This window comes from Mesoplodon bidens (assembly GCF_964165515.1).
Source record: "Mesoplodon bidens genome assembly, chromosome: 2".
In the NCBI taxonomy this organism is placed as follows: Eukaryota; Metazoa; Chordata; class Mammalia; order Artiodactyla; family Ziphiidae; genus Mesoplodon; species Mesoplodon bidens.
The window spans coordinates 62,886,857-62,914,399 of record NC_138177.1 but is presented as its reverse complement, the minus strand read 5'-3'; the positions used below and the strand labels follow the sequence as shown (position 1 = coordinate 62,914,399).

At 50.4% G+C, this 27,543-nt stretch overlaps 1 protein-coding gene across 1 annotated transcript in view; it reads right to left on the bottom strand.

Moving 5' to 3' along the window:
• Positions 1-851: 851 nt before the first annotated feature.
• KIF26B (kinesin family member 26B) overlaps positions 852-27,543 on the bottom strand; it is a 497,333-nt gene continuing 470,641 nt past the window's right edge. Inside the window, exons 11-15 of the mRNA XM_081224649.1 lie at positions 24,968-25,130; positions 20,541-23,958; positions 6,072-6,274; positions 5,490-5,640; positions 852-1,269 (exon numbers count right to left, since the gene is read on the bottom strand). Coding sequence (XP_081080775.1) covers positions 1,121-1,269; positions 5,490-5,640; positions 6,072-6,274; positions 20,541-23,958; positions 24,968-25,130 — 4,084 coding nt within the window. The 3' untranslated portion in view covers positions 852-1,120. The remainder of the gene's footprint in view (positions 1,270-5,489; positions 5,641-6,071; positions 6,275-20,540; positions 23,959-24,967; positions 25,131-27,543) is intronic.

The following is a 27,543-nucleotide window of genomic DNA, read 5'->3' as shown; positions in this document are numbered from 1 at the left end:
TCCTCTGCTCTAATAAATTTGCAAAACTAGGGAGCAAAACAATATGGCTCTGCTGAATTGGTTCAAGGTCTCAATCCATAGTCTTTGGAATAAAAATGAATATGAAAAATGTTATGAGGGCCATGAAAACCCTGGATTCGTGGGTAAAGGAACTAGTATATGTGTTCAGGACTTAGAGGGGAAACTATTCGGAACAAACATCCCACCCAAAGGATAAGCAGGGCCCAGGTCATAGAGGCTCCTTTCCCCCTAGAGACGCACCCCTTTCCCCTCTCTTTTCTCTCAAGCTCACGTGCACCTGCTCCATGATCGACCTCCGAGTCTGCCCACCTCCGAGTCTGCCCGCTGACCCTGCCACTCATAGGAGCTGGCATTGAGCATCACCCGCTGTTCCAACCTTCTTTGGAAACACACTGGCTTGTGCCCGGAAGTCTCTATCTTCTGTTTGAGTGGCCTTCCCAGCAGAACCATAGCAGACAGTTAACATTTATTCATATGCCATACCGATTAGGAAATAGCTCTACAAACACAACTTACTTAGAAACAGCAAGTCAGAAATAGGATAAAACACCAAGAGAAAACGAGCTGTAAATACATTGCAAAAATGTGTTTGATTTTCTTTTTTGTTCGTTTTGTTGTTTTCATCTTGACTAGCACCATCTGTACACAAGAAAGTATGAACATAAATGTTTGGATAATAACAAAGATTTGCAAGGCACTTCATCAGTCATTCGGAGAAACTTGTTTTGTTTTTGCTTTCCACAGCAATCCCACGTCCACCCTCGCCTTTTCTCACAAATCAGGAGAAGAGTGAGGTCTCTTTTGCCAGTTCTTATGTACAAACAAGTTCTTTAAAGTTCCTCAAAGTGCTTTTTCAGTCTCACGGGGGCTTCCACGTCCCTTGGGTTTCCCATCATTTTCTCCTCTCCTGCGTGTTTGGTGTTTGAACCTTTCCTACAGAAAACAAAAGAAAAATCGCCTTCCGCTCCACGCTCACTCCAGACTTGCCACCAACCTTCGTCCTCCTTCCCGTGGTCACTGAGCGCGGCCAGCACCGAGGGCCCGCCGAGCGCGGCTGCCTGCGGATCGGGAGCGAGGGCCGGCCGGGCGGCGGCTCCCGTCAGCGGCGCCGGGAGGTGATGTCGAAGCAGGTGATCATCATGAGGTGCGCCTTGCAGAAGTTGACGCGGCTCTCCAGGCGCTCTGTCACGCACTCCAGTGCTTCCAGGTACTCCAGGGAATCCAGCTCCAGAACCTGCTCCAAGTCAACTGCAAAGAAGGAGAAGCCCGATGGAGACGCGCGGCCAGTGGGGAAGGGTGATCAGACGGCTCAGCTGTGCCGGCCCGTGGCTGCTGCACCTGCACCTGTACCTGCACCTGCGCCTGTACCTGCACTTGCGCCTACACCTGTACCTGCACCTGTACTTGCACCTGCGCCTGTACATGCACCTGTGACTGTACCTTCACCTGCGCCTGTACCTGCACCTGCACTTGTACCTATACCTGCACCTGAACCTGCACCTGTACTTGCACCTGCACCTGCGCCTGTACCCACACCTGCGACTGTACCTGCACCTGCGCCTGTACCCGCACCTGCGACTGTACCCGCACCTGCGCCTGTACCTGCACCTGCGCCTGTACCTGCACCTGTGACTGTACCCTCACCTGCGCCTGTACCTGCACCTGCACTTGTACCTGTACCTGCACCTGAACCTGCACCTGTACTTGCACCTGCACCTGCGCCTGTACCCACACCTGCGACTGTACCTGCACCTGCGCCTGTACCTGCACCTGCGACTGTACCTGCACCTGCACCTGCGCCGGAAGGTCTTAGGCAGTGCTGCCACACCCTCCTGCCCAACCCTCTGCCGCTCTCAGGTCGAGAACAGAACACTTTACTACTTGTAGTTATATTGGGGCCCTTTGTTCCAATGATAATGTTAGACCCCTGACATTTTATTGCGACTCCACTGAGGGACAAAGTGACATCAAACTCTCCCCACCTCCACCATCTCCATGACAGGATTTGGGACTCTACCAGCACCATTTTCTTTATTAACTAGAAAATAAATAAAGCTTCAAACTGAGGTGTGGAGAAGCCCTTCCTTTTTGGGGTCTCACCTGAATGATGTTTACGCCTCTGCCTGCTGATATAAGTGTGTTGCTCTCTGGTTAGTCCTTCACACAGCTGTGTGCAGCTGCCTCTCTAAGCAGTGACCCTGCCTCTTGGCATTTCCTGTACAGTGTCATATACTCACTGGTCCTTTGGGAACTAGGGTGATGATGGAATCTATGTTAATAATTACGATTCTTAGACTCATAGACTTAAAGAACGGACTTGTGGTTGCCAAGGGGGTGGGGGCGTAGGTAGGGGTGGACTGGGAGTTTGAGATTAGCAGATGCAAACTAGTATATATAGGATGAATAAACAACAAGGTCCTACTGTATAGCACAGGGAACTACATTCAGTATCCTGTGATAAACAATAATGGAAAAAATATTAAAAAGAATATAGATGTACGTGTGTGTGTCACTTTGCTGTATAGCAGAAATTAACACATTGTAAATCAACTATACTTTAATGAAAAATAATAATAACGATTCTGTGCTCAGAAGCTGAGATTTAGGACCCAGATACTGTCCCTAATGTTCAGGCCTGCAAAGAGTTAAAAGTCTGTTTCCTTCAGTTCCTCAAGGGCAATTATCCGAGGCCACCCTCTCCTGGCTCCCGGCCACTACTTGGTCCAGTGGTGACTGGGCAGGGGGGTAGGCTGCTACAGAGTGCCCAGCATGGAGAGGATAGGCATGGGCAGCAGCCAGGGCAGTGGGGGTGGCCCTGGAATCCAAGGCAGGAGACCTGCACTTGACTCCCAGGTCGGCCATGCCTAATCTTTGCTGGCAAACGGTCCTTAAAAGTAACAGGAGAATCATAACCCTAGTCTGCCTACTTTCCTAACTAGAGTTGCCATGAAGAGTAGAACCAAAAAGAGACGATGAATGTGAATGTGGTCTGAGAACTGTAACAAGCTACAGGAACATCAAGGGCTGAAATCAAGGCTGACTTCTTTTATAGGAGACTTAACTGAGCTCACAAAAGTGAGGCATCCTGCTCAGGGTTACGCAGTTAATAAGGACCGGGGCTGGGAATGCGGCTGAGGCTCCTGAATACCAGTCTAATATTTAAAAACCAAACAAAACCCCTCACCATACCATAACCACATCAGCTGTATTATTGGATCACCTTGAAAATTTTAAAAAATGGATTCCAGAACATTTATTTCTAGCCAACACCCAGTCTATTACCCACACCCAGGGAATAGTCAGAATACAGTCTCATTGATTTTTGCGGGGGTCATTTTTGGTTTCAATTCATCTTGAAGAAACAATCTGTGTTTCTCCTTTCACATGGCCTTCTATTCATTACCTTTCTCAGCATCAAAAAAATCCCTGATTCCTGACATGAACAAAGGCAAGAAGGAAGGGATCGTTTCCTGGAAGCATCTACATATGTACCAACGACGTTTAAGCTGCTCCCATCCTGGGAAAAATGTGACTTTGTAAGATGAAGACAATTATCAAGCCTGCCTTAGGCGTAAATAGCTCTCAGAAAATGTTAATGAAAACAGCAAAAAGGAAGAGGAACTGCTGAATGGGCACCCCTGGGATCTTGAAGTGCCTGAGGATTCATGGAAGAAGGAAAAGGGTGTGCACACATAGGAGGAACACAGCATTAGGCTCCATGTTTATGCCGCAGCCAGACTTCAGCTAATGTCCTTGTTCGTGTCTTGTCTGCCCTATCACAGCCTTAGATGGAAATACCCTGGAGAGCAGGAGTTCATGTCTCTGACCAGATTTCTAACAAGGGACCTACCTTGCTGCATCATGCAAGCAGGTGCTGAGGAAATGTCTCCTGTTGAGGATAGCTATTTTGTTAACTCTGGGATAATACAAACACTAATTACTACCAGATATTGCTGCTCCATCATGGGCAGGCAGTGTAACCAGCACTCGACTGATAGTAACTTGCTCACTCTCATACTCTCACAACAACCTTCTGAGGTAGGTACCATTATGTGCCTACCATTTAACAGTTAAGGAAATCAAGGCTCAGAGAGGTTAAGCGTCTTACCCAAGGTCTCACAGCCAGCATCCAAAGTGGGTCTGCATGACTGTGGTTGTCACCACAAATGGTACAATTCAACAAGGTAAGATGCATCACAGACTGGTCCCAGTGACCTGTCCTCTTTTTTTTTTTTTGCGGTATGTGGGCCTCTCACTGTTGTGGCCTCTCCCGTTGCCGAGCACAGGCTCTGGACGCGCAGGCTCAGCGGCCGTGGCTCACGGGCCCAGCTGCTCCGCGGCATGTGGGATCTTCCCAGACCAGGGAACGAACCCGCGTCCCCTGCATCGGCAGGTGGACTCTCAACCACTGCACCACCAGGGAAGCCCCTCCTCTAGGTTCTTTTTAGCCTCATATGCACTCATGAGGTACTCAGGGGAGATGTTACTACCTCAGCGCTATGGAAAAGAAGCCACCTGAAGACATACTGTGAAAGTGGCAGGGCACAGCTAGAAGGCCAGCAAATTCTGTCCTTTCTTCTTTGCCCAGGATCATTTCACCCAGTATTTCTTAAACCTAAGCCCCAGACTCTGCCTGTCATGCTCCCGGCACTGGCCTGGGAATGCTGGGGAGAGGGTGATGTGACCTTCAGGGGACAGTCGTGAAGACAGGGAGGCACAGGGAGGCTGAGGGACTGGAGGGAAGAGCTGGTGAGTGCCGGACGGGCAAGGAGGGAAAGGAATTTTAGTGTAAGTAATGTATTTTATTTCAGAGACTAAGTCATCTAGCATTGGGCCCCCATATCAATGAAACAGTTGGGACCACATTTGAGCTTTATTTTGTGGTAAATGGAATGGTTCGAAACAAATAAATAAGAAACAATTGAATCCATCTTTCAAAGGGAGCACAATTGTTCTGAATTGTTATTAGACGGTTACTGTCATCCTGGGCTTTCTATTAAATGGAAATAACACTGTGAATGTTATTCTTTTCACTCAGAAATGTTTTTCTTGCTTTCTGGGTTCTTTTTGAGGCTTTTCTAGGATTGCACATTCTACCCTATTAAGCACTCTATAAATTCTTGTCTATTTCAGGCTAGATATGCAATGTGATTTTGTGGCCGGGGAGCAGATTGGTAATATAGCCTTCATGTCTGGGTGATCGTCCACCACATGTAGGGGGAAAAAAAAATCTCATTTTCAGGTGCTTTGGACTCAGACACATAAGAAATAATCGTGCAAGAGCAATACTCACCGCCCTGCTGCTGCTCACACCCCTCCCACCTGCCCCCCGCAGAGCGGGATTGCACTCAGGGAGGCCATCTCCAGCCAAGGGGCATGGAAGGCCCTCGGGTTCAGACAGCGTCTGTGTCCCTCTCAGCCTGGCCTGTTTAAGTGGTGAACCCAGGAGTCGCAGTGATGGGCCTTACATTCGCTGAGCCACTTGTTGGGATCCAGCATCAGATACTGTTTCGTCGTCTCCAGCTCCTTCATCAGCCACTCGTACTTGGCTCGGACCTCGGCAATTCTCTGCTGGCGATGCTCCAGAATTTTCAGCTTTGCATTGAAGCACATGACCTCCTAGTACACAGATGGGAAGGAGATGGGGGTGGAGGGGGGAGGAGAAAGGACCTTCAGCTCAAATCCAACCCAGGCAACCTCTTCTGGAAAGGAATACTTGTGCTTATGGTCAGTGCAAAAGGAGCAGGTCACTGGGAAGTTTGGGAGGGAGCTGGGGGCTCAGCTCAGACAGCCCACTCACGGGGTAGGGCTATCCCTGGCATATCTCAAATTTAGAAGGCGGCTGGCGCTCCAAGCTGGATCCAGGAGAGCCTTCAGAGGTCTCCGGGCAGAGAAACAGGCTGCTCTCCCGAGCTGGGTGCACGGGCCCGCCTCCCGCCGGAAGCCGCTGGGAGTCTCGGTGGCCTGCGCCCTCCTCTCGGGCCGCGGCCTCAGCGTCAGCCCGGGGACCTCCTGGGGGACCGCCACCGCGTGGGGAGGGGGAGGCGAACCTTGCTGCTGCCCCCTCGTCGCCGCTGCAGACGCTCCACGTCGTCGATTTCATAGACTTTAATCTCAAAAGGTTCCCCGAGGCCTCTCTGGGTGCTGCGCAAGGGGCCGTCCACCCAACGGACCCCTGCGCTGTTGGCCGGTTTCCTCACAGGGGAGGGGGTGTCAAGGGACAGCGCCGGGATGAGCCTCCGTCTCTGGGAACCTAGGTAGGGGATTAAGCCTAAAGTTAATCGTTTTGAATTTCTATCTTTTTTTTTAACATCTTTATTGGAGTATAATTGCTTTACAATGGTGTTAGTTTCTGCTTTATAACAAAGTGAATCAGTTATACACATACATATGTTCCCGTATCTCTTCCCTCTTGCGTCTTCCTCCTTCCCACTCTCCCTATCCCACCCTCTAGGTGGTCACAAAGCACCAAGCTGATCTCCCTGTGCTATGCGGCTGCTTCCCACTAGCTATCTGTTTTACGTTTGGTAGTGTATATATGTTCATGCCACTCTCTCACTTTGTCACAGCTTATCCTTCCCCCTCCCCATGTCCTCAAGTCCATTCTCTAGTAGGTCTGCGTCTTTATTCCCGTCTTACCCCTAGGTTCTTCATGACCTTTTTTTTTTTCTTAGATTCCATATATATGTGTTAGCATACGGTATTTGTTTTTCTCTTTCTGACTTACTTCACTCTGTATGACAGACTCTAGGTCCATCCACCTCACTATAAATAACTCAATTTCGTTTCTTTTTATGGCTGAGTAATATTCCATTGTATATATGTGCCACATCTTCTTTATACGTTCATCTGGTGATGGACACTTAGGTTGCTTCCATGTCCTGGCTATTGTAAATAGGGCTGCAATGAACATTGTGGTACATGACTCTTTGAATTATGGTTTTCTCAGGGTATATGCCCAGTAGTGGGATTGCTGGGCCGTATGGTAATTCTATTTGCAGTTTTTTAAGGAAACTGCACACTGTTCTCCATAGTGACTGTATCAATTTACATTCCCACCAACAGTGCAAGAGGGTTCCTTTGTTGAATTTCTATCTTTTAAATGTAGTTTTGATGCAAGGGCTGGCGGCGTGACAGGGCTGTCGGAGCCTGTGGCAGAGATGTGTTTGAACCCCTCCAACCTCCCACCTCCCGCCTCAGCAGCCACTTCCTTACCTGGCACTTGCTTTACCTCCTCAAGCTCTGATGTCCCCCCTCACCTGTCGAGCCACCTGTGGTCTCCCCCCTGAAACACACAGGCTAGAGGACACGAGAACTGAGAGTCACCCTGGCCACACCCTCAGCATGGACAAGGGTTACCGTGAAATTAGAGACGTTCCATTAGCGAGAAAAGATCCTAGTGTTTGGTATTGTGGTAGGAGTTTATTTGCTTCTAACAACAACACTGGAATAAGCACTGATTATGCCAGGCACTACTTATCGTGTCTTACACACTGTGACGGAGACTGCTAGCTGCCCCCCAGTACCTGCCCTCCTCTTCTTCCTCTGCAGAAGACCCCGAGTTGGAGCAGGGCACACGGCCACCCAGCTGTACCCTGTGTGGTACATGTGACTTAAGCTCCACCAGTGCAATAGAAGCAGAAGTGCCCTGTGTAACAGCTAGAAAGTGTCCTGAAAGGGTGAGGTCTGCTCTCCTCATCCTCTCACCTTTGTCCTGGATGGAATATGGGCCTGCTGGCTGGTCCATGACATGAAGATCATAAACAACAGAAAAACAAGAGAAGGAACCTGGATTCCTGACACCCTGGAGACCTTCACAGTGGTACATGTGTTACAACTGAACCTACATTGACACGTCATTATCCATACGGATACGGATACCCAGGGTCCATAGTTTACACTGGGGTTCACTCTTGGTGTTTACATCCTGTGGTTTGGACAAATGTGCAATGATATGTATCCACCATGATACGATCACACAGAGTATTTTCCCTGCCCTTTAAACCCCCTACACAGACTTTTACATGAGAAATTAATCTCTATATTGTTATTAGGGTTTCCTGTCACAGACAAGCCTAGTATCTAATTTAATTCTCACAGAAGCAGAAAACTAAGGTACAAAAGACTTCAGTAACTTGCCCAAAGTCTCAGTATTCCCTTGTTTAGAAAATACATTGCTGGGGGCTTCCCTGGTGGCGCAGCGGTTGAGAGTCTGCCTGCAGATGCAGGGGACACGGGTTCGTGCCCCGGTCTGGGAAGATCCCACATGCCACGGAGCAGCTGGGCCCATGAGCCATGGCCGCTGAGCCTGCACGTCCGGAGCCTGTGCTCCGCAACGGGAGAGGCCACAACAGTGAGAGGCCCACGTACGGCAAAAAAAAAAAAAAAAAAAAAAAAAAGTCCATTGTCCACATTCTCCACCAAAATAAAAAAAATATATATATCAGATAATAAATGATTTCCCCAAAGGATGGGTTATGATTAAACATTACAGAACTTGGCACATAGTAGGTGCTCACTGAACATGAATATCCTTTTGATTGTTTTTCTTCATAATCTATTTGAGGAGATGAAAAATACACAGAAATCAGAGACTATATGGTTAGGCCATTTAAGATGGATGTTCTCTTGTTCTCTATAAATCCCTTGCTTGAGCAGTCCCTGCTTCACTCACATGACTACCCAATCCTCTTAATTACAGGGCTTAATCAGTCCCTGATAACCAATGAGCCCACCTGACATCAATTCCCCCTATAAATGGTAGCTTCCTTCTCCCCCGAGTAGTGAAGACTATTGCCATATCTTGTCTGCCGTACATGGTGGGGTGTCGCTCCAGGACCCTTTGCGTTAGATCCCTCTGACAGTAAACCACTGATGTCTCTGTTGCTGTCTCTGGGCTCTTCCTTCGGTCTCGAGGCTGGGTAACTGCAAGGCTTGTGGGCCTGCAGGGTGCATCCCAAGAACTGGCGAGCCTAGCTGGGAGACCGAGGAAACTCCTGTGAGTGCTGAGATGTTGGGGAAAAAGGACGGGAATGGAAAGTTGCAGGGGTAATCCCGAGGAGGCTGTCTATTCACATGGTAGGGCCCAAAGGTTGCAGGGATAATCCCGCGGTGGGTCCCTGTGGCAGCTGTCTACTGTGAGAGATGTCTTTCTGTTCTATTATATTAATGCTATCTTCTTAACCTCCGGGTCTCTTTCCAGTTTAAAAGTAGCAGCCCTGTGCTCGTGGCTCATCTGACGGCCCAAGGATGGCTGGTGAATACAAACAAAATGCAAGGACCTGGATTACCTATCAAGGGTGTCATCTGGTCGGGTAAGACAAGCAAACCCCCGACCTACCATGCCTAAACGATTACAGGCCCAGGCTTTAGGGATATTAACTCAGGAACTGGCTTGTGAATCGGATGTGGCCAGTTACCCAGAAGGGTTTAGTTGGGGCCCATGGCAACGGCAAACGAATAAGAGCGCCCTTGGGCCTCTGGTCCCAGCTCTGGCAGGAGGCAGAGCAATGGTACAGTGTGGTGGCAGCAACAGCTCTCTGCTGTCTACAGCGCATTACAACAGGTGGAAGACGTTACAAAAGGCCTACCCAGCCATGCAAACAACCACTATCTGGTGTCTAGGACAGCTGAGCATGATATATGGGACCCCCCCCATGGACACTGACAGTGACCAAGGACCATGCAGTTCAGGAATGGTCCGATAAACATGACATACACTGGCATTTCCACCTGCCTTACGACCCCACTGCTGCCAGGCTAATGGAAAGGATGACTGGGCTACTTAAACAACAATTGAGATGGGAACTTGCTCTCTCAACATGTGGGCCAGGAGACTCACTCAAGCCCTAGGAGCTACCATTGAACATCCCAGGAGCAATCGTCCCAGTGCTGACGCCATGTTAACCCAGAGGAAACTAGTCAACACAACCTGAGTTCAACAGTTGCCCACCGAAGGACCATTGCCAACTACCGGTCAGGACAACAATTCGCTTTGGCCCTGGCCACAGGATCTACCCCCAGGGGAACATGTTCTAAAATGGTCTTGAGGCTGACAGGTAAGCCCCTTGTGGTTTGGGTTTGCTGCCTCGGGGGGAATAGGATTAGAAAGGGACCTACGGGTTTTACCTGTCTTCTACCTGCACTCCCCCCCGCAGACTACTAAGGGAATTAATCCAGGGCGCCTACTGGAGAAAGGCACCATTCTATCACATTGCCTCTCCAGTATTCAGCACTGGCTGTAGGGACTGGGAGTGGACAGGCAATATGGTACTGCAGGCCAGGATGAAAACCACAGGCAGGGGTGGTGATATCTCAGGATGCTGACACTGCTTGTTATTTTGCTTAATCACGATCTTCCCTGTAATCTGTCTGTTCAACATCTCACATTTCATCCCTAGTCTGAGAGAGGTAATCTGTTTGTGGACTGGGTGACAACGGTGGCCTCACTACAAAATGAGTTTGATTGCTGGGTCTACAGCAAGATGCCGCTGTCGTCCTCCTGTGAACTTCCATGAAAAATCGACTGGATAAGCACCTGGCTCCAAAGATTGCCCACCTCTTGGGCTCATTTTTTTTTTGTGGTACGTGGGCCTCTCACTGCTGTGGCCTCCCCCGCCGCAGAGCACAGGCTCCGGATGCACAGGCTCAGTGGCCATGGCTCACGGGCCCAGCCGCTCCACGGCATGTGGGATCCTCCCGGACCGGGGCACGAACCCGTGTCCCCTGCATCGGCAGGTGGACTCTCAACCACTGCGCCACCAGGGAAGCCCCCCTCTTTGGCTCTTGATACTCTTTAGCTGCTGGTGTCTGTACTGCATTTGTGGTATTTGGTTGCAGTGCACCTCTACACACCTGACGCCAGGGATATCGCAGAAGAGGGGTGGACCAAGATCGTAAGGGTGGTGCAGGGTATGTACGGGTAGACTGTATGGTGAAGCCATTTAAGATGGCTATTCTCTTGCTCTCTGTACATCCGCTGCTTGCCCAGTCCCTGCTTAACTCACGTGACTATTCAATCCTCTTTATCAGAGGGCTTACTCAGTCCTGATGAGCCCACCTGACGTCAATTCCCTCTATAAATGGTAGCCTCCTTCTCCCCTGAGTAGTGGAGACTGCTTCTGTGTCCTGCCTGCCGAACAAGGTGGGGTGTGGCTCCAGGACCCTTTGTGTAGGATCCCCTGTCCAAACACCACTGATGTCTCTGTCGCTGTCTCTGGGCTCTTCCTTCGGTCTCAAGGCTAGACAACTACAAGGCTTGCAGGCCTGCGGGGTGCAGCCCAACAGATAACATGAGCTTTGTGCCCTTGGAGGCAGGTCTCTAGAGGATTATAAAAGCAATCACCATAGGACTGGCAGGGCCGGGGGCACCACTGTACCAAGCACCACCTTTTCTGGTGACTGGTGGCATGAGTGAGTGAAGCCAGGCCCTGGCTTCTGAGGACGGGGCCTAATCTTTTCACCCACATCTGAAGTGGATCTAGCCTCGTGCTTTGGGCAACTACCATGTTTGTTCCCCTGGTTCTGGCCCCTCTCCTGCTGGGAGGCTGCGGGCCTGGCCCCCTGGGAGGGAAGCTTGGGCCTGTAGGTGGTGGTGTTCCCTCAAACAGCTGCATCTCCTGAGGCACACCCACCTGGCAGCTCCTCCCTCTAGTAAGGGGCATCTAGGAAGCTTGCTTTCTCCTGGAAGGAGGATGGTTGGGAAACGTGACACCATCGCAACTGGTTTATCTTGGCGCTGAAGGGAGCCCCATCTAATTTAACTCAGGATTGATGTGTGGTCCCTCCTGAGTCCGAGGAAAGAAGATGGAGTCTGCCTGAAGCCGTGGCTACCTGCACTTAGAGTCTGGGCTGATTCTGCTTTTAAATAGAGTGGACTCCATCCAGTCAGACTTCAGTGAGAGAGGGAGAGCAAGAGAGCTTACACGCCATGACACAGCAGCAGTCAGACGGGGCTGCTGCAGAGCATGTAGGGAGGCCGAGGAATGCTGAGCATCAGTGGGAGGATGTCCAGCTCTTGGAGGCAGGGAGAGTCTGAGCATCTTTCAAGTGGAGACCGGGCCTGGCCACCAGGCAGCCCGAGTTCCTCAGGCTGCAAACACTCATGATGGGGCTCCCAGTAGCCCTCTTCCCTCAGTTGGATAATGTGTACTCAGCCCCTAGGAAGGGTGACTGGTCCTCCCCCTCACCTCCCCTGACCCCAAGGACGAGTCAGGGAGCAACGACCCCTCTAAAAGCGAGGTCAGTCATGTATGGGCATCTCAGTCGTTTAATCCACTGGGTGCATGTGTTCAGACATTTCTGGGATGACTCTTCTAAGGATCTGTTTACGTGAGAAACAGGGGAGGAACTGAGGAGGGTCATGGGATTGGTGGTGTATCAGTTACCTATCACCGTGTAACAAATTAGCCTAAACCCAGCAGCTACATTCCTGTGAGGCAGGGAGCTGGGAGCAGCTTATTTACCTGGGCGGTTCTGGCTCAGGGTCTCTCGTGAGCTGCAGTCAAGCTGTCAGATGGTGCTGCCATCATCTGAAGGCTTGACTAGGGCTGCAGCATCCACTTCTAAGCTCACTCATGTGGCTGTTGGCCAGAGTTTCAGTTCATTGCCCGGTGGGCCTCTCCACAGGGCTACTTATGGCATAGCAGCTGGTTTACCCAGAGCGGGAAAGAGCAGCTACCGTGTCTTTCACAGCCTAATCTTGAAAGTGACATACCATCACTCACTTCTATTGAAGTGATTCACCGCCTTATTCCATTGCACACAGAGACCAACCCTAGTATAGTATGGGAGGGGATGAAGCAACGGTGAATACCAGGAGGCAGGGACCATTGGGGGCTACCTAGGAGTCTGGTTACCACAGATGGGATGTGATCAGATGGGAAAACATCAGGAATAAGGGTCACTATCTCCTTCCAGACCACTCCAGGACGACCTATGAGATCACCCCGATTGGGGAAAGAAAAGTAAAGAAGCCTGAATGGAGAATGACATTTCACTGGGCTATCGTAGCTTAATAGAAATACCCTGAAGGCAATCTAATTCCCATTGCCTTCTTTCCATGCGTTTTTGCAATCTTCTCAACTTCCTCACCACGTCAATCAATCCCTGCCAGGGTGGGAAGTCAGTGCCCAGTGTTGGGTGAGTTGCAGTCTGGGGGTTTCTCCTGCATGTAGTGAACGGCTATCTTGCATTTTCTGAGCGTTCTGAATTTGGTCACTGGTAAATCAATTCCATGAATGAACTGATATCATCCAGGTCTTGCACCCACCACTAAGGAGCCTCCCCTCCCCTCTCATCTCCTCCAGAGGTACACTGGGAGCCTTACTTGGGGTGTGATGGGGAAAGCTGAGGGCAGGGGCAGGGGAATGTGGTCACACCAGAGGAAATGGAGTTTAATGCTATGAAGGAAGTTTCAGAGGGAGACGTGGCACCCTCACACTGCTGGAAAGGGCACAGGAAACAACGGTGCCCAAACGCCACGTCATCACTAGGAGAGAACTGACCACAGGGCCTTTGTCTGGGTCCCCACAGTAATATGACTTCTTGGATTTTCAGCATGCACCACCCTCTCCACCTCTCAAGCAGATGCTTCCAGCTTTCTGCTGAGCCTAGTCCCTGTCAATGACCACTGCCTTCCAGGTTGCTGGAAGGTCAGGGAAGTGTCCGCTGTAAGGAAGCTGCGGGGAAGCACCTTAGTCGGGCAACAGTGGTGCGGGGCCCTGTCAGATGCAGCTGTCTGTTTTGGGATCACACGTCCTGATGCCAGTGAGTCAGGATTCCTTTTTCTTCTCTATCACTCCCTGCTCATCAGCCCAGCACTCAGTCTGGACATGGAGACGTCAAGTGTGCAAAAAAAAAAAAAAAAAAAAAAGCACTTAAGCTGATAAATGCCAATAGCTTTGCTGCATGAAATGGCCCCAATTTGACCAAAGCCCACCCTCTCCCCTCCCCATCCAGGCTTGGCTGCCACCAGCGTGCAGCAGGAGGGACCCCCGGCCTGTCACACCCCACTCTATCCTCCGCAGCACTGATGACCCCAGTGAGGAGTCTGATGTTGGGCCTTCCATTTTTATCATCACTGAGTGCAGATAAAAGTGTCCACATTCGACATATATACACCACTATGTATAAAATGGATAACTAATGAGAACCTACTGTATAGCACAGGGAACTCTACTCAAAGCTCTGTGATGACCTAAATGGGCAGGAAACCTAAAAAAGAGAGGATATATGTATACGTATAGCTGATTCACTTTACTGTACAGCAGAAGCTAACACAACATTGTAAAGCAACACTACTCCAAAAAAAATTGTTTTTTAAGTGTCCACACTGAGTCTGAAGATGCTGCTTCTTAGGTCAAATGTCAGGAAACATGGGCATTCTGAGTGCCGAGGACTCACAACACTCCTCAGGGAACATGCTGATGTCCATCCCCACCGCCCACCCCTGAGAACCCGCCATCATCAGCTTTCCCTCCGTCACTCTCCATCTTCATTCCGACTCAGGGTACAGACACTAGAAAGACACTGAGTCAAAAAGCAGAAAGCACGAATGCCAGGAGGACCCACAGGCATCTGCGATGAGGAGGGGGGAGGGGAAAGATCAGCGTGTGTGGATTTACTGGCCAGCAAGAGTCAGCTCCGTGGCCTCCCAGATGAATGAGGATGGGGCTGCACTGGCTGCTGGAAGCTTGAATTGAAGAGTGAACCCTTCCCAGGCTGGAGAGGAGATGGGGAGGGGCCCAGCTGCAGAGCCCAGGCCCCTCACATGCTTGCTCTAGGCCTCTCAGCCCCGTACCTGCCTCCACCCACTCTCCACTCTAAGGGGCTTCCTCGGTGTCTTAGGGAGCCAATTACTTTTCTAGTAGTTCCCAACTTATAGTCAAAAAGGCTATCTCATTGGGAATCCTTTCGCATCTGTTTCTAGGTAGAGTCTCTTAGAAACACTCTAGAAATCTTACAGCTGCCAAGAAGCTGCTTGCCTTATTCCCATTTTCATTAAGCCAGGAACCACTGTGTTTCCTGAATTCATTAAAACAAAATAAGATTGCACCTGAGAACCGAACGAACCAAGGGGTACAGACAGAGTGAACCATGGTGCTCTAGGCCCTTTGGAGGAGTAACTGGCCACAGGTTTTGGTGCAGTGGATCTGCTAACTGAACCCGGCAACCCATCGGTCAGTAACGTTTACTCAGTACCCAGAGAAGGGAAGGCACAGTGTTTGGTGCTTAAAGTGGGAAAGAAAATAGACGATAGGCTTAATGTTTAAAACATGGGTCATCAGCAGGGCGAGATACAAGAAGTACATAGAAAAGAACTCAGCTAACTTGTAGGACCACACGGTCAGCCAGCCAACCAACCAATGCATCAATCAATGGTGTCCAACTGATTCATGGTAACCTGTACCAGCCCAGCACTGGGGACCCAACAGGCTGAGTCAAGTGCCGAACAGGGCTCTCAGGAGCTTGTGCCCAGGCAGGTCAAGCCCTGGGTGCATCTCAGAACCGACATACTCCCTGGCTGGTTTCTCTCCTGGGCTTTCTGGATGCTGTGTCACACCACACCCGGGCCTGCTACAGTGGAAATGAACTTCACTCAGACCAAGGTGCTGATCTAATTTTCATATTTCCCCAGCCAGCCTGAGAGAGAAGGAAAAAAAAAAGAGAGAGAAGCCAAGGGAGTAACACACCAGATTTGGGGTGAAGTGTCAGGAACATGAGGAAGAAGAGAGAGAGTGTCCGTGAGAGCCCACATGATACATGATACCAAAGAGCTATCAATCACTGAAAGGATGGGGCCTCAGGGGTGGCCAAGCTGATGCAATCATGCCATAAACTGCCCATCACCAATTTCCATCCTCTTAGCAACTGAATGCCCTCTGGACAGGGTGGACATTCACTCCCCACCTGATCTGGCTGTCATCACTCTACTTCATGGCTAATGGTTACACGTATACATTTGTGTACCTACCACGGGGGAGCTGGCAAGCAATGGTGGAGGGGTTGATGAAAATCCATCTATAGAAAGCAACCCACAGCTTCTGTCACCTTATGACACTCTCAGCCAAGAACCTATAATGACTCCCCATTGCCAACTGCAGTAATTCTTATCACAGTTGCCAGATGTTCAAGGAATAACTTGATCTGGGCTTACATTTTCTGTCCATTATTACATCCATTAAGAATATCCCCCTTGAATGTGAATTGGTACAGCCACTATGGAGAACAGTATGGAGGTTCCTTAAAAAACTACAAATAGAACTACGATATGACCCAGCAATCCCACTACTAGGCATATACCCTGAGAAAACCATAATTCAAAAAGAGACATGTACCAAAATGTTCATTGCAGCTCTATTCACAATAGCCCGGAGATGGAAACAACCTAAGTGTCCATCATTGGATGAATGGATAAAGAAGATGTGGCACATATATACAATGGAATATTACTCAGCCATAAAAAGAAACGAAACTGAGCTATTTGTAATGAGGTGGATAGACCTAGAGTCTGTCATACAGAGTGAAGTAACTCAGAAAGAGAAAGACAAATACCGTATGCTAACACATATATATGGAATTTAAGAAGAAAAAAATGTCATGAAGAACCTAGGGGTAAAACGGGAATAAAGACACAGACCTACTTGAGAATGGACTTGAGGATATGGGGAGGGGGAAGGGTAAGCTGTGACAAAGCGAAAGAGAGGTATGGACATATATACACTACCAAACGTAAGGTAGATAGATAGTGGGAAGCAGCCGCATAGCACAGGGAGATCAGCTCGGTGCTTTGTGACCGCCTGGAGGGGTGGGATGGGGAGGGTGGGAGGGAGGGAGATGCATGAGGGAAGGGATGTGGGAACAGATGTATATGTATGACTGATTCACTTTGTTATAAAGCAGAAACTAATAAAAAAAAAAGAATATCCCCCTTGTTGAGTTAATCCCACTCTTTATCCATAAACCATGCTCTTACTGCCTCAAGCTCGTGCTCCCATCACTGCCTCAGCCTACAATGCCCTTTACCCACTTTTTCCCAGCAGCCTTTAAGGCCTGGCCCAATCCCAATGTTTCCCTGTAGCCTTCTTCAATGTTCTGGTCCCTCTTTATCTAAATACTTCTTACCCTTAGCTCTCACGACCTCAGTCAGCGCTAGGCAAGGCACCTGGGTTCAGGGTTCACTGTTCCCTGTTCCACAGTCTTCATCCTTGCTCACCAGTGAGATTACACACTTCCCACAGTGGCCTTGTCTTCTACGCTGCCTGATCCTCCCCAACCACACTTGCAACTTCCATATCACCAAGCTCTAACTGCACAGAAGAGGCCTGATCAATATTGAACAACTTCAAAATAAATCCCTTCATCTGTTGATGGACACTTAGGTTGCTCCCATGTCCTGGCTATTGTAAATAGAGCTGCAATGAACATTGTGGTACATGACTCTTTTCGAATTATGGTTTTCTCAGGGTATATGCCCAGTAGTGGGATTGCTGGGTCGTATGGTAGTTCTATTTTTAGCTTTTTAAGGAAACTCCATACTGTTCTCCATAGTGGCTGTACCAGCTTACATTCCCACCAACAGTGCAAGAGGGTTCCCTTTTCTCCACACCCTCTCCAGCATTTATCGTTTCTAGATTTTTTGATGATGGCCATCATTCTGACCGGTGTGAGATGATATCTCATTGTAGTTTTGATTTGCATTTCTCTAATGATTAGTGATGTCGAGCATCCTTTCATGTGTTTGTTGGCAATCTGTATATCTTCTTTGGAGAAATGTATTTTTACGTCTTCTGCCCATTTTTGGATTGGGTTGTTTGTTTTTTTGATACTGAGCTGCATGAGCTGCTTGTAAATTTTGGAGATTAATCCTTTGTCAGTTGCTTCATTTTCAAATATTTTCTCCCATTCTGAGGGTTCTCTTTTGGTCTTGTTTATGGTTTCCTTTGCTGTGCAAAAGCTTTTAAGTTTCATTAGGTCCCATTTGTTTATTTTTGTTTTTATTTCCATTTCTCTAGGAGGTGGGTCAAAAAGGATTTTGCTGTGATTTATGTCATAGAGTGTTCTGCCTATGTTTTCCTCTAGAGTTTGATAGTGTCTGGCCTTACATTTAGGTCTTTAATTCATCAACAGATGAATGGATAAAGAAGATGTGGCACATATATACAATGGAATATTACTCAGCCATAAAAAGAAATGAAATTGAGTTATTTGTAGTGAGGTGGATGGACCTAGAGTCTGTCATACAGAGTGAAGTAAGTCAGAAAGAGAAAAAGAAATACCGTATGCTAACCCATATATATGGAATCTAAGGGAAAAAAAAAAGGTCATGAAGAACCTAGGGGCAAGATGGGAATAAAGACACAGACCTACTAGAGAATGGACTTGAGGATTTGGGGAGGGGGAAGGGTAAGCCGGGACGAAGTGAGGGAGTGGCATGGACATATATACACAACCAAACGTAAAATAGATAGCTAGTGGGAAGCAGCCGCATAGCACAGGGAGATCAGCTTGGTGCTTTGTGACCACCTAGAGGGGTGGGATAAGGAGGGTGGTAGGGAGGGAGATGCAAGAGGGAAGAGGTATGGGAACATATGTATATGTATAACTGATTCACTTTGTTATAAAGCAGAAACTAACACACCATTGTAAAGCAATTATACTCCAATAAAAATGTTAAAAAAACAAAAATAAAATAAATAAAAATTTTTAAAAAGGAAAGGAAATAAAAAAATAAAAATAAATCCCACTGACTACAGATCGTCATATGCAAAGGAAGTCATATTACCACCAATATTCTTTATATTATTTGCACCAACTTCTACAACGTGAGCATCAGAGAGACCATGGTGGTTCTCTACCAACCCTTTCATTTTACTTTGACGTGAGAAAACTGAAGCCCAGAGAGTATAGTTATTCCCCAAAGGTCACACAGCCCAAGACCCCAAGTCTCCTGCTTTCTAGATCAATCATCCCACCGCACCAGGTCGAATTCTGCGCACTCTCCGCTGACATGGATCTCCAGGAATGGGACTGGAAAGGTGAACACTCGTGATGTTTGGTTGTTTCCACTGTTACCTGTACTACAAAGCACTCAAAAAACTCAAGGTTCTCTCCCTGGCAGTATATTTCTAGTTCATTTTCACTAAGGAAATAACCAAAGCTTTAAAGCAACCTCCACTAACAGATAATTGCCTGTCTCCTCTGCAGTTCCAAATGTCTCTAGTAATTGTAAAATCATGCCATCGAGCTAGGAGTTTCCTTTGAGGAGTTTTATGGCTTCTCTTAAAGAAGTTGCTTTTGATTTATGCTGATCATGTCTGACAGCCAGCATTTTTCTTAATAATAATCATAAATAAGCGAGACAAGGTCACCCAGCCTGCAAGGAGCATATCTCCACTGCCATATCCATTATGGAGCCTGGGATCTACGGCAGCTGCTCACAGCAGTCCGATGCCCTCGGCACTCTCTATTAAATCCCATCTCTGGCACCCAGCCTGGTGCTTTGATTTTACACAAACAGCCTAACCTAACAAGAGACCCTCGAGAACAGCATTTACAAAAGGAGGTAGCAGCAAGCAAGGACACGTGTGGAGCCTGTGGTCCACTCTCCGAGTGGTTGTTTTAGTTCTTCTTCCTCTTTACTCCAGTGTAACAGCCAAACCAAACGATACAAGTCAAAAAAAGAGTAAAGCTATTGTAAGAATAAATTGGATTGGTAGATTCAAGATGCTAAATTAGAGTAGGTAAAGCACCCTGTAACACTCAAACTCATGTGAGCACATAGCAAACGTCACACGATAATCTGGACTTTGAAGACCAAGACTGGGTAGATTGTAATAATAAGGTTTAACAACCGAGTACGGGGAAGGCCAGATTTTTTTTTTTTTTTTTTTGTCAAAGGCTCTGGCTTAGGTAAACTTCTTTGCTATTTTTGGTAACTGCTATCAATACATCTGAATGCCCTTGACCCTGAAAATAGGACCCAACAGCTGTCATGTTATACTGAATGGATTTCTGTTCTCCACTTGTCTTATAAGGGCGGTTCTGCTCCCAGGTCTGCTGCTGAGACTCAGGGCTGAGGGTCTGAAATAGAGCACCGTCAAAATAGATCAAAGCCTGATGCATACACCGCCTGGGAAATAAAGACATCGAAATTCTGACAGCCACGATGACTCCTGCACATGCCGGGAGGCTAACCTCCTTGTCCTATTTCACGATCTGTGATGGGGTGGATGAATGGGGTGATCTACATCATAACGTCTAGAATTACAACATGACTGCATGGGTCCCTTGAGGTTGGTTTCTTTGATTTGAGGCAAACAAATGGCTTATGATGTGCATTGACCACAGTCCCTACATTTGGACCGGAACATTCCAGAGTCTGCACTTGCCTGTGGTGTGACAGTGAAGCCCTCCATGGCTCTGTCCCCAGCAGGTGACAGGCGGTTGGGGACAGGGACGCCCATCCCCGAGTCCTGGGGCCCTCCCTCCGCCCGTCGAATGCCCGGGCCCGAGCCTACCTGAGTTGGCGCGCTTCTTCGGGGCTTTGAGGCTGCGGCAGCGCCCGCCCACGGAGCTGCTGTTCTCGCTCATGGAGTCCTGGGCGGACGACGCGCTGCCGGTGGCCTCGCTGTCGCGCATCATGCTCTCGTAGCCGCTGCTGCCGCCGCTGTGGTAGAAGAGCGCCGTCTTGCCCATGGCAGGCGGCAGCTCCCCGCTCAGCACGCTGCTGTTGTCGCTGCCGTGGCCGCTGCTGCAGCGGTGGGGCCTGCGCGGCGGCGTGATCTTGCTGTAGGGCGAGGGCAGCGGGACGGCGGGTGGCGGGCGCTCGTCTGCGGCGGCCGCGCGCTCCTCCGCCTCGGGCCCCGCGCGCCCCGGCGGCCCCCGGGGCCCCGCGCCGCCCTGCAGCAGCTCCGAGATGCGCCCGTTCACTGCCCGCAGCGGCAGCTTGGACGTCAGGCCCGAGCCCCGGCTCCGGCTCAGCGATTGGGTGGACCAGGACATGTGCTTCCCGCCGGAGGGCGGGCCGGAGCTCTGGCCCACCGCCTGCGGCAGGGACTTGGTGGAGAAGCTCAGGGTCTTGGTGGTGGAGGTGGACAGGCTGCGGGCCTTGGGGCTGGCCAGGAGCAGCTTGCTCACGGCGGAGATCTTGGACTGGCTGGCCTTGGGCGAGGCCCCGGCCGACTGCGCGGGGCCGGGGTTGGTGGGCGAGGCTCCGGCGCTGCGGCCCGGGCTCCTCCCCGTGCGGGGCATGGTGCTGTCCTTCCCCGCGTGCAGCCTGGAGCTCACGGAGGACAGGCTCTCGGCCCTCTCCAACGAGAGGCATTCGTAGTGGCTGACTGTTGTCCTGCCAAGAGAGTTGGTCCTGCTGGCCAGCTGCTCCAGTTTGGCACCAAAGAGCTTGCTGCTGCTGCTGCTGCCGGCATCCTTCGTCTTGCCGCTGGGCTCGTCCGGGAAGCTGGCCGAGAAGGGCGCCGGTTGGTTCAAGGGGCTGCTGGAGTTGCTGCTGCAGGCGCTGTGCTGGGGGCTGGCCCGGTTCTTCTGGTCCAAGCTGGACTTTCGGACAGGGGGCAGCGGGGGATTCCCTTTGGGCCGAGCCAGGACACAGTGCTTGGGTGACGCCACCTTCCTCTCCAGGGTGGTCTTGGAGGGCTGGGTGCTGGAAGCCGGGCCGATGCCGTTGGTCTCGGCAGGACAGTGAGAGAAGAGGCTGTCCGGTTCCTCCTGCCTGCTGGCTTTCTGAAAAGCCCTGGGAAGGCTGCTCGACTTCAGGCTTTTGTTGAGATGCACAGGGCTCTGGGCAGCCACACTGGGCAGGGCCGTCTCACAGCCGTCCACAACCCTTCTGAAGTTGTCGGCCACGGGGGAGGCAGATACCTCACCGCTGCTGCTGCTGAGCCCGTCACTGGAGCTGGCCTTCCTGTCCTGTTCCGCTCTGGCTTCAGGCTTTGGGGGGCCTGGGGCAGTCTCGTGCCTAATCCCTGCTTCGTGGGGATAGGCATTCTCTTTTTTAACCTCCTCTTCTCGTTTCAGCCAGGGGTCCTCAAATTTCATCTCTTTCTTTGCACCACTTTCCTTGCTCTCCTGAGACCGGGCTGCTTTGGGGACTGAGCTGACAGTGGCAAGGGACGCCTCGGGCTCTTGGACGTTCCGGGGGCTCACGGCGATGCAGGGGTAAACCGTAATGTTGGTCTTCATGGGGATGTACCCTTCACAGTTGCTCAGGCTGGCCGTATTAGAGATGGTGACCATGGCTTTGCCCAGCGTGGATATCTTGCAGCCTTTGATGGGGGTTGCTTTGTTGAAGGAGTCGTCCCCCATTTCCGACAAGATGAGCAAATTGTCGGGGCCCGCCTTGGGCTTCTCTCGGCACACCACAGCCGTGTTCTGGATGCCACTGACGAACTCCGAGGCTGGAGGATCTGCCATTGCTTCCCCGTGCCCGAAACACGTCTGGGCTATGAAACTGTGGCAGGACGGCTCGCTGTCACTGCCTGTGCTCATCTCACTCAGCCAGGAGCTGATGGAGGAACGCCTGCTTCCTGCCTCCCGGGCCTTCTCATCCAGGTTCAGTTTTGGGAGGGGCAGGAACTGCGTGATGCTGACCTCGGAGACAGGAGCCACGTTTGAGTAGCACTCCAGGTCCTCGCTGACGCTGCCAATGATGCTGACGGGCCTGGAGCCCGAGGCCAGGGCCTGCACCGAGCAGTCGCTGTTGAAGCTGATGATGCTGGTGGGGCGGCCGCCGCCCAGGACCCCGCTGATGGTCAGCTCCTCCACCAGCGTGAACACCAGCTCGTCTTCACCGTTCAGCTCCAGGGGCTGCTGCACTGTCACCATCGTGGTGCTCAGTATCTCCTTCTTGGCATCTGCAGAACTTGCTGCCTGATGTTCGGCGTCCACAGGGGTTTCTGGGAACCCTTCACTCCCAGCAGACATGGATTTCTTCAAAACCTGGGGGCTCATTCCGACCGGGGGGGTACGTACCTCGGGCTGCAGCAGGGATTCACTAGATACCATGCCCGCATCCTTGCTGAAGGTGGGCAGGGGGGCAGGAGAAGGCAGGACACCCTTCTGGGTGTAGACTTTGCACCTCTGGGAAGGAGAGCTAGCCGGCTTGTACTCTGAGGTCTTGGACAGGCTGGCGATGCCCAGCCTGGGGGAGCCCATAGGCCTGGGCTTGCCTTCTACAAAGCCACAGGAGTTCAGGCTTTCCCGGCTGCTCTGGAGGCTGGGGCTCTGCACGAGCTGGGAAGAACCGTGCTGGCTGCTGCTGCCCGGGATGCTTCTGGGTGAGGCAGGGGTGGAGCTGTTGGTGAGCCATGCAGCAGGGACAGGGGACTGATTCCCCTGCACCTTGGAGCCCGGGGGTTCACTGCCTTCTCTAGCTGTCAGCTGGCTATCTGACCCATCATCTTCCTTATCAGACTCACAGAGTGGGCTTGCCCCAGCTGCTTGGCTTAGCGGGACACTCTTGCTTGCCTGCTGTGCCCCAAACTGGGCCGGCAGCTCCTCGAAAGGGAACGTGCTGGACTCCTCGCTGCCGTCAATGCAATCTAGCCTCTCCTGCAGCTCAGCGAACGTGTTGCACTTCAAGCAGTCCCTTTCCGATTTGCCGGCCGTGGCCTCTCCGGCCTCCGTGGACCGGCTGTCACCCCTGGCCGCCTTCTGCAGGGCTGGCACGATAGGGACAAAATCTGGAGGCCCCTCGTTGTCGGTGAGCTCCTTGTCAGAGAGGGCCGTGCCATTTGGCCCAATGTAGATGACCGTGTCGCAGGACTGCTCGCTGCTGGAGGAGTAGTCGGGGTCGCTGGACAGGTGAGGGATCGGGAAGTCTGACTCCACGGCGGCCCTGGCGTGGAAGGGTCTCAGCTGGGTGGGCCTGCGCATTCTGCCTTCCTCACAGGAGCTTTCTCCCCCTGAGGAGCTCGATGTGTACTGTGAGTGAGAGGGGAACCATTAGTGTGGGCTGCCCTTCCAAGACAGCCCCCCCAGGGACCCTGACTTCGTGGGGCAACTGGTGGAAACCACTGGCTCCATATAGGCCATCCAGACCCCAGTGGGCCTCCCTACTTCTGGGCTGTTACCCAGGGTGTGCCAGGCCAGGCACCCAAGCTATGCATGTCACGGCCTCATACTCGAAGGATAACCCCTGTGAGGTGCACTGGGGAAGCAGAGGCTGCTCATGAAACGGGGTGACCCACCCAGGTCCCATCTGACTGCCTAAGGACTGAGGAGGGATCACCAGTTTGCACACCCAAACCATTCAGGACAACTTGTGCCACGGAACAGTGGAAAGATGTGTTTTTGACCAAAAAAAAAGAAAGATACAAAAAGGAGGGGGAAAGCCCCCACAAATCACCAGCTGGCTATGGACCAGAGTGACCACAATCATGATTATTTTCTCAAACGTTCTTGTCACACCACCTGTCCTGGCTTTGCCTTGGCCTGAGAAAACGAGCCCAGTGGTTTCTAGCTGACTCTGCATCAACCAGAAACCGTTGAATTAACATGACAACACCCAGCAGTCTGAAAATGCCTCCTGGAAATGCAAGGGAAGTAGGGCCACCCGAGCAAGGAGGGGTCAGTCAGTTGAAGGACCAAGGTAGGCAAGAGATAAACTATGAAGAGTTCCCGTCCCTCTCAAAATTTTCAAAGTAGCAATCCATTTAAACTATCTAAAGTGGACCAAGTACTCCCTGTTAGGGGTCCAGGCTGGATGACCGAGGAAAGCACCAGCTGTGCGGAGGGGAAGTGACTTCAGTATCGGCCAGAAGGTGTTCCTGCCCCAAGGTGGATGCTGAGCCAGGCCAGCGGCAGCCAGCCACGCTCACCATGCCCCTGGTGCTGGGGGATTAGAAATATTGATCTGGCTCTTTCTGACTCAGTTCCAGGCCAGGGCTGTGAAAGCTCCTTCAGCCACCTGCACCCCCTGCAAGCTCCTTACCTTTGTTTTCTTTTTCTTCATCCTCAACACTCTCGAGGCAATCTGGATGGTGGACAGGGTTTCGGCGTAGTTCCCGGCGGCGGCCGAGATGTGAGCGATCATGGTAGTGCGGCAGTTCACGTTCCCCAGGGACTCCCGCAGCAGCATGGTGAGCTTGCTTTCTCTGCCAACAAAGTGAATTAAGGCTGCATTAGCGGGCCATGCTTCACTTTGGCTGTCAAGGTAGGGCTTCAGGCCCCTACATGGCTTGTTTGTGGGCAGTGGGGGTTTTTTTCCCCATTTTTTAAATGGCATACTAATTAACATCATCATCTCCACGAGGCTATTTGTAGTTGACAGCTGAGCAAGTGCTTCCAACCCCAAGGATGGAATTCATGCAGAACACCTCCCCTGGCACCACTGTCCTGGCTGTGATGGGGTATTCCTGTGCATCTGCCTGTGTGCATATGACATTGCACACAATGAGACCTGGGAATAGAAATGAGAGGAAGGGATGGAGAGAGAACAGCTCTGTGATCAGTGATTCGTTATGCTAGCTGCACACCCGGCCCTTCTTTGCAAGTTTCTGCACCAGGCAATCCCCATAACAAAGAGCACTTCCCCAGCCATGAACTTGTATTGAAGATCTATGTGTTTATAATACATGCAAGGTTTCTTTTGCCAAGGAGTTGCACCCACTTTATTGCCATTGTCTCTTAACTCCTATCTGCACACGGTAGTGATGAAGGAAAATGTATTCATATTCCTGATTATTACTGGGGACACACAGACATAGGCCCGAGCACTCACTCAATCAGCAACAGAAAGCAGAACTTTCTAGAAGGGACTCCTCTGGGGACTCTGCAGGTGCTGCGTGGGGCCAGTGCCCTGAGGGGTGATAATGAGGCCCAGGAGTTTACAGATGGTGTTTCTAGGCTCTTTAAAAAGTGGTCTGGAGGAATGGCTCATGTTTTTCCATTCCTATACTTGTCCCAACATTCTTCCTGCCTTGCTTTTAAGAGGCTTCTGCTTACATCATCATCTTACCTGCTGCCAAATGTCACTTCATCTCTGGAGGCTCCCCTGATCCCAAAGGCTGAGGGAGACTGTTTGCTTCCCATGTCCTGTGTTGAGTTTATTTTGCCAGATGAGAGGGGTTTGTCCTCACGCCTGTGTCTGCATCAGACTCTTAGCTAGACATCCCCTCCTTTCCCCCCCACCCCGCCAACTCAGCTCTCTGGAGAGAGACTGTCCAGTTCAGGAGACTCAGTGTGACATGCAGGCCGCTGTCAGCAGAGATTAGACCTTGGAGACAGGAAACCACTTCCATGTGACCTGCATCAGGCCTTCAGGGAGGAAAGACTGGTGTAAGAGCAATAGTTTTCCCTTTCCGTCTGGGACCAATTAAGGTGTCAGTTCAGGGATACTGGGCTCACTATGGCTCAGTGCGAGGGCAATTTAAAAATATATCAGGGTTTCCCTTCGAGCAAAATAATCAGTGATAAAAGTGATGGAAGGAGAGTGCTATGGACTGAATGTTTATTTGTCCTCCAAATTCATGTGTTGAAACCTAAAACGCCCCATGTGATGGTATCTGGAAGTCAGACCTTTGGGAGGTGATTAGGTCATGAGGGTGGAGCCCACATGAGTAGAATTAGTGCCCTTATAAAAAAGACCCTGGAGAGTTTCCTTGTCCCTTCTGCTATGTGAGGACACAGTGAGAAGACAGCTGCCTGTGAGCCAGGAAGCGGGCCCTCACCAGACACAAATCCGCTAGCACCTTTATCTTGGATTCCCAGCCTCCAGAACTGTGAGAAATAAATGACTGTTACCTAAGCCCCTCAGTCTATGGTATAGCAGCCTGAAATGACTTGGACAGAAAGGTAAGTGGGGTGTGGAGGAAGAGACCTCCAGCCCTAGCTCTGGGCTCTAAACATTTAACTTCCTTCAAAATGTCTATCAAGAATATCATGGACACCACCAGAACTGATGACCAGATGGGGAAGTCAAGTCCCATTCCTGGCACATTCTCAGCAGAGACACTGCACCTGCATGAGTTTAGGACTTTGTCTTCCATATGGGAAGTGGAAGATAGATTCCATCAGGGTTAAGTTGTGATCATATATGGTTAATTCTTATTATTCATGATAGTTATTTTTGTTAAGTCTCCATGAACACTGAATAAGTGAATGCTGAGCCATGCTCCTAGGGGAAATACATGGTTTTAGGTTCCTGAGACCCTCTGGTCACAATAGTTCATCAATGGATCAATACATAATCTTGTTTTATGTGCATATCTGTTTAAAGACACCTTAATTTCTATTTCTTATAAATAATGTATTATATGTACTTTCTATATAATAAAACACTAGCTGAGAAGGGTTGAACATTTCCCTGACCCTGGGTAACATGACCATAAATTTCTTGGGCTTTAAGCCTTATGATATTGTCCACTATGCTTTTAAAAAAAAAAAACTGGTCATATTGTGAATCCACAAATACAGCCTGTTTCTACAGCTTCATTATGCACTTTAGACATAACCTGAGTACTTTCTAGAGCAGTCTGATATACATCGGTGAATTTCCTCTTCCTTTTT